The sequence below is a fragment of the Arachis ipaensis genome, chromosome B05 (assembly GCF_000816755.2).
Source record: "Arachis ipaensis cultivar K30076 chromosome B05, Araip1.1, whole genome shotgun sequence".
NCBI classification, from domain to species: Eukaryota; Viridiplantae; Streptophyta; class Magnoliopsida; order Fabales; family Fabaceae; genus Arachis; species Arachis ipaensis.
In genome coordinates this window covers 92,636,250-92,638,609 of record NC_029789.2, presented here as the reverse complement: position 1 = coordinate 92,638,609, position 2,360 = coordinate 92,636,250, and the positions used below count along the sequence as shown (strand labels likewise).

The window sequence follows — 2,360 nt, the reverse complement described above, 5'->3', positions numbered from 1 at the left end:
GCCTTTCCTTTCTCTCTTGAAGAGCAAGCAAAGACATGGTTTTATTCGCTACCGGATGAGATTGTGGCCAATTGGGATTTCTTGAGAAGAGAGTTTCTAGATAAATTCTTCCCACCGGAGAAGACCGATTATGTCCGGAAGGAGATCTCGGGTATAATGCAAAGAGACCAGGAGATTTTGTATGAGTATTGGACTCGGTTCAAGAGGCTATTAGAATCTTGTCCACACCATGGATTGAACACTCACTTTCTCATTAGTTACTTCACCGGAGGTCTTTGTGTGGAAGATAGAAGATTGCTCACCGCTTCTAGTGGTGGTTCCCTTTCGAAGAACAAGACGGAAGGAGAAGCTTGGAAATTAATAAATGATGTTGCCGAGGCTACACAACATGTAAGGTTGAGAAGTAATCCTCTCAAGGGTGTGGTAGAACCATCCCCTTCCGAAGCAAGCTTAACCAAGGCACTTGGGGACATGACCACTATCCTCACGTAAATACAAAAAGATCAAAAGGAATACTACTCCATCCAAGCCATCCAAGCCCCACCCGCAGTTGCTCAACTTGAAGGCCTCCTAGGATTTGTGGTTTGTGCTCTAGCACTGATGTGCATAAACTTGATATGCTACGATTTAGGAAATTGCACGATCGGCAAAATTCCTTCCGGCAAGTGCACCGGTTATCGTCAAGTAAACTTGTTGCCAGGAAACAATTTGATTTCTCCTTCTTCTCCTAGTTGTTGCTTCATGTTCTTTCTCAGATCTTTGTTTCCTTTCCTGCAAAGAGTGATGAAGTTGCTTGCTTCTCAAGCACTTGAGTGGTTAGCTCAACTATGTATGGTAAGTGTCTGAGTCTTAAGTTGGTGTGTGAACACCAAACTTAGTCTCCTACTTACTTTTCTGTTCTTTGAATCCTTGAGTTTTCCTTGGAATGAAGTTGTTGCTAAGGAATTTAAGCATTTCTGTGATTGCTTAGAATGGTTGTTCCTTTCATATAATTCAAAGGTTGTTGTGTTCAGTTGATCTTTATGGTGGAACACCAAACTTAGAGTCACACATTCCCCTTTGAATTATTGATCCACGAATTCATTGTTTGGTGTGAAACACCAAACTTAATTCTTTGCAATGCGTAGAAACTACTTCACCCTTTTTATTGAAACAAATAAAAGAAACAGCAAAGGGGTATTACCTCAGGTTGGGTTGCCTCCCAACAAGCGCTTCTTTAACGTCATTAGCTTGACGGTCAGCTTCCTCAGTTGAGGTGATATTTAACTTTGTCCTTCTCCTCCACATCTCCCAAGTAATGTTTGAGTCTTTGACCATTCACAGTGAAGGTTCGTTGTGACTTTTCTTCCATGATTTCTACTTGTCCATATTGGGAGACCTTGGTGACAAGGAATGGTCCAGACCACCTTGATTTTAGCTTCCTTGGAAATAGCTTCAGCCTAGAATTGTAGAGCAATACTTTTTGTCCTTCTTCAAATTTCCTTGGGGCTATGTTGCTGTCATGCTTCTTCTTTGCTCTTTCTTTGTAAATTTTGGCATTCTCATAAGCTTCAGCTCTGAATTCTTCCAACTCTTGAATTTGCAACATCCTTCTTTCTCCAGCAGCTTTGCTGTCGAAGTTCAAGAGTTTCAAGGCCCAGAATGCCTTGTGCTCCAACTCCAGTGGCAAATGGCAAGCTTTTCCATATACTAGTTGGTAAGGAGACATTCCAATTGGTGTTTTGAAAGCTGTCCTATATGCCCAAAGAGCATCATCTAGCTTAATCGACCAGTGCTTCCTTGAAGTTCCCACAGTCTTTTCCAGGATTCTTTTGAGTTCCCTATTAGATATTTCGGTTGCCCATTTGTCTGTGGATGGTATGGTGTGGCTACCTTGTGTTTGACTCCATATTTTAGGAGCAATGCCTCTAATGGTTTGTTGCAGAAGTGGCTTCCTCCATCACTGATGATTGTTCTTGGTACCCCAAAACGGCAAAAAATGTGTTTTCTGAAGAAGTTCATGACTACCTTATTATCATTGGTTGGAGTTGCTATTGCTTCAACCCATTTGGAGACATAGTCTACTGCCACAAGAATGTAATTATTTGAGTATGAGGTGGGAAAGGGTCCCATGAAATCTATCCCCCATACATCAAACAATTCAAGTTCCAGAATGAATTGTTGTGGCATTTCATTTCTTCTTGGCAGGTTCCCCGCTTTCTGGCATTCATGGCAGTGCTTCACTAGTTCCTTTGCATCTTTGAAGATAGTGGGCCAATAAAAACCACACTGCAACACCTTAGCTGCTGTTCTTTCTCCTGCAAAATGTCCTCCATAAGTGGAGCCATGGCAGTCCCATAAAACTTCCCTTCCTTCTTCCT

At 41.9% G+C, this 2,360-nt stretch overlaps 1 protein-coding gene across 1 annotated transcript in view; it reads right to left on the bottom strand.

Annotated features, from left to right (window-relative positions):
- The window catches only part of LOC110272056, a 4,038-nt gene continuing 2,924 nt past the window's right edge, over positions 1,247 to 2,360 (bottom strand). The window contains exons 2-3 of the mRNA XM_021123861.1: positions 2,138 to 2,358; positions 1,247 to 1,820 (exon numbers count right to left, since the gene is read on the bottom strand). Of these exons, the coding sequence (XP_020979520.1) occupies positions 1,247 to 1,820; positions 2,138 to 2,358 (795 nt within the window). The remainder of the gene's footprint in view (positions 1,821 to 2,137; positions 2,359 to 2,360) is intronic.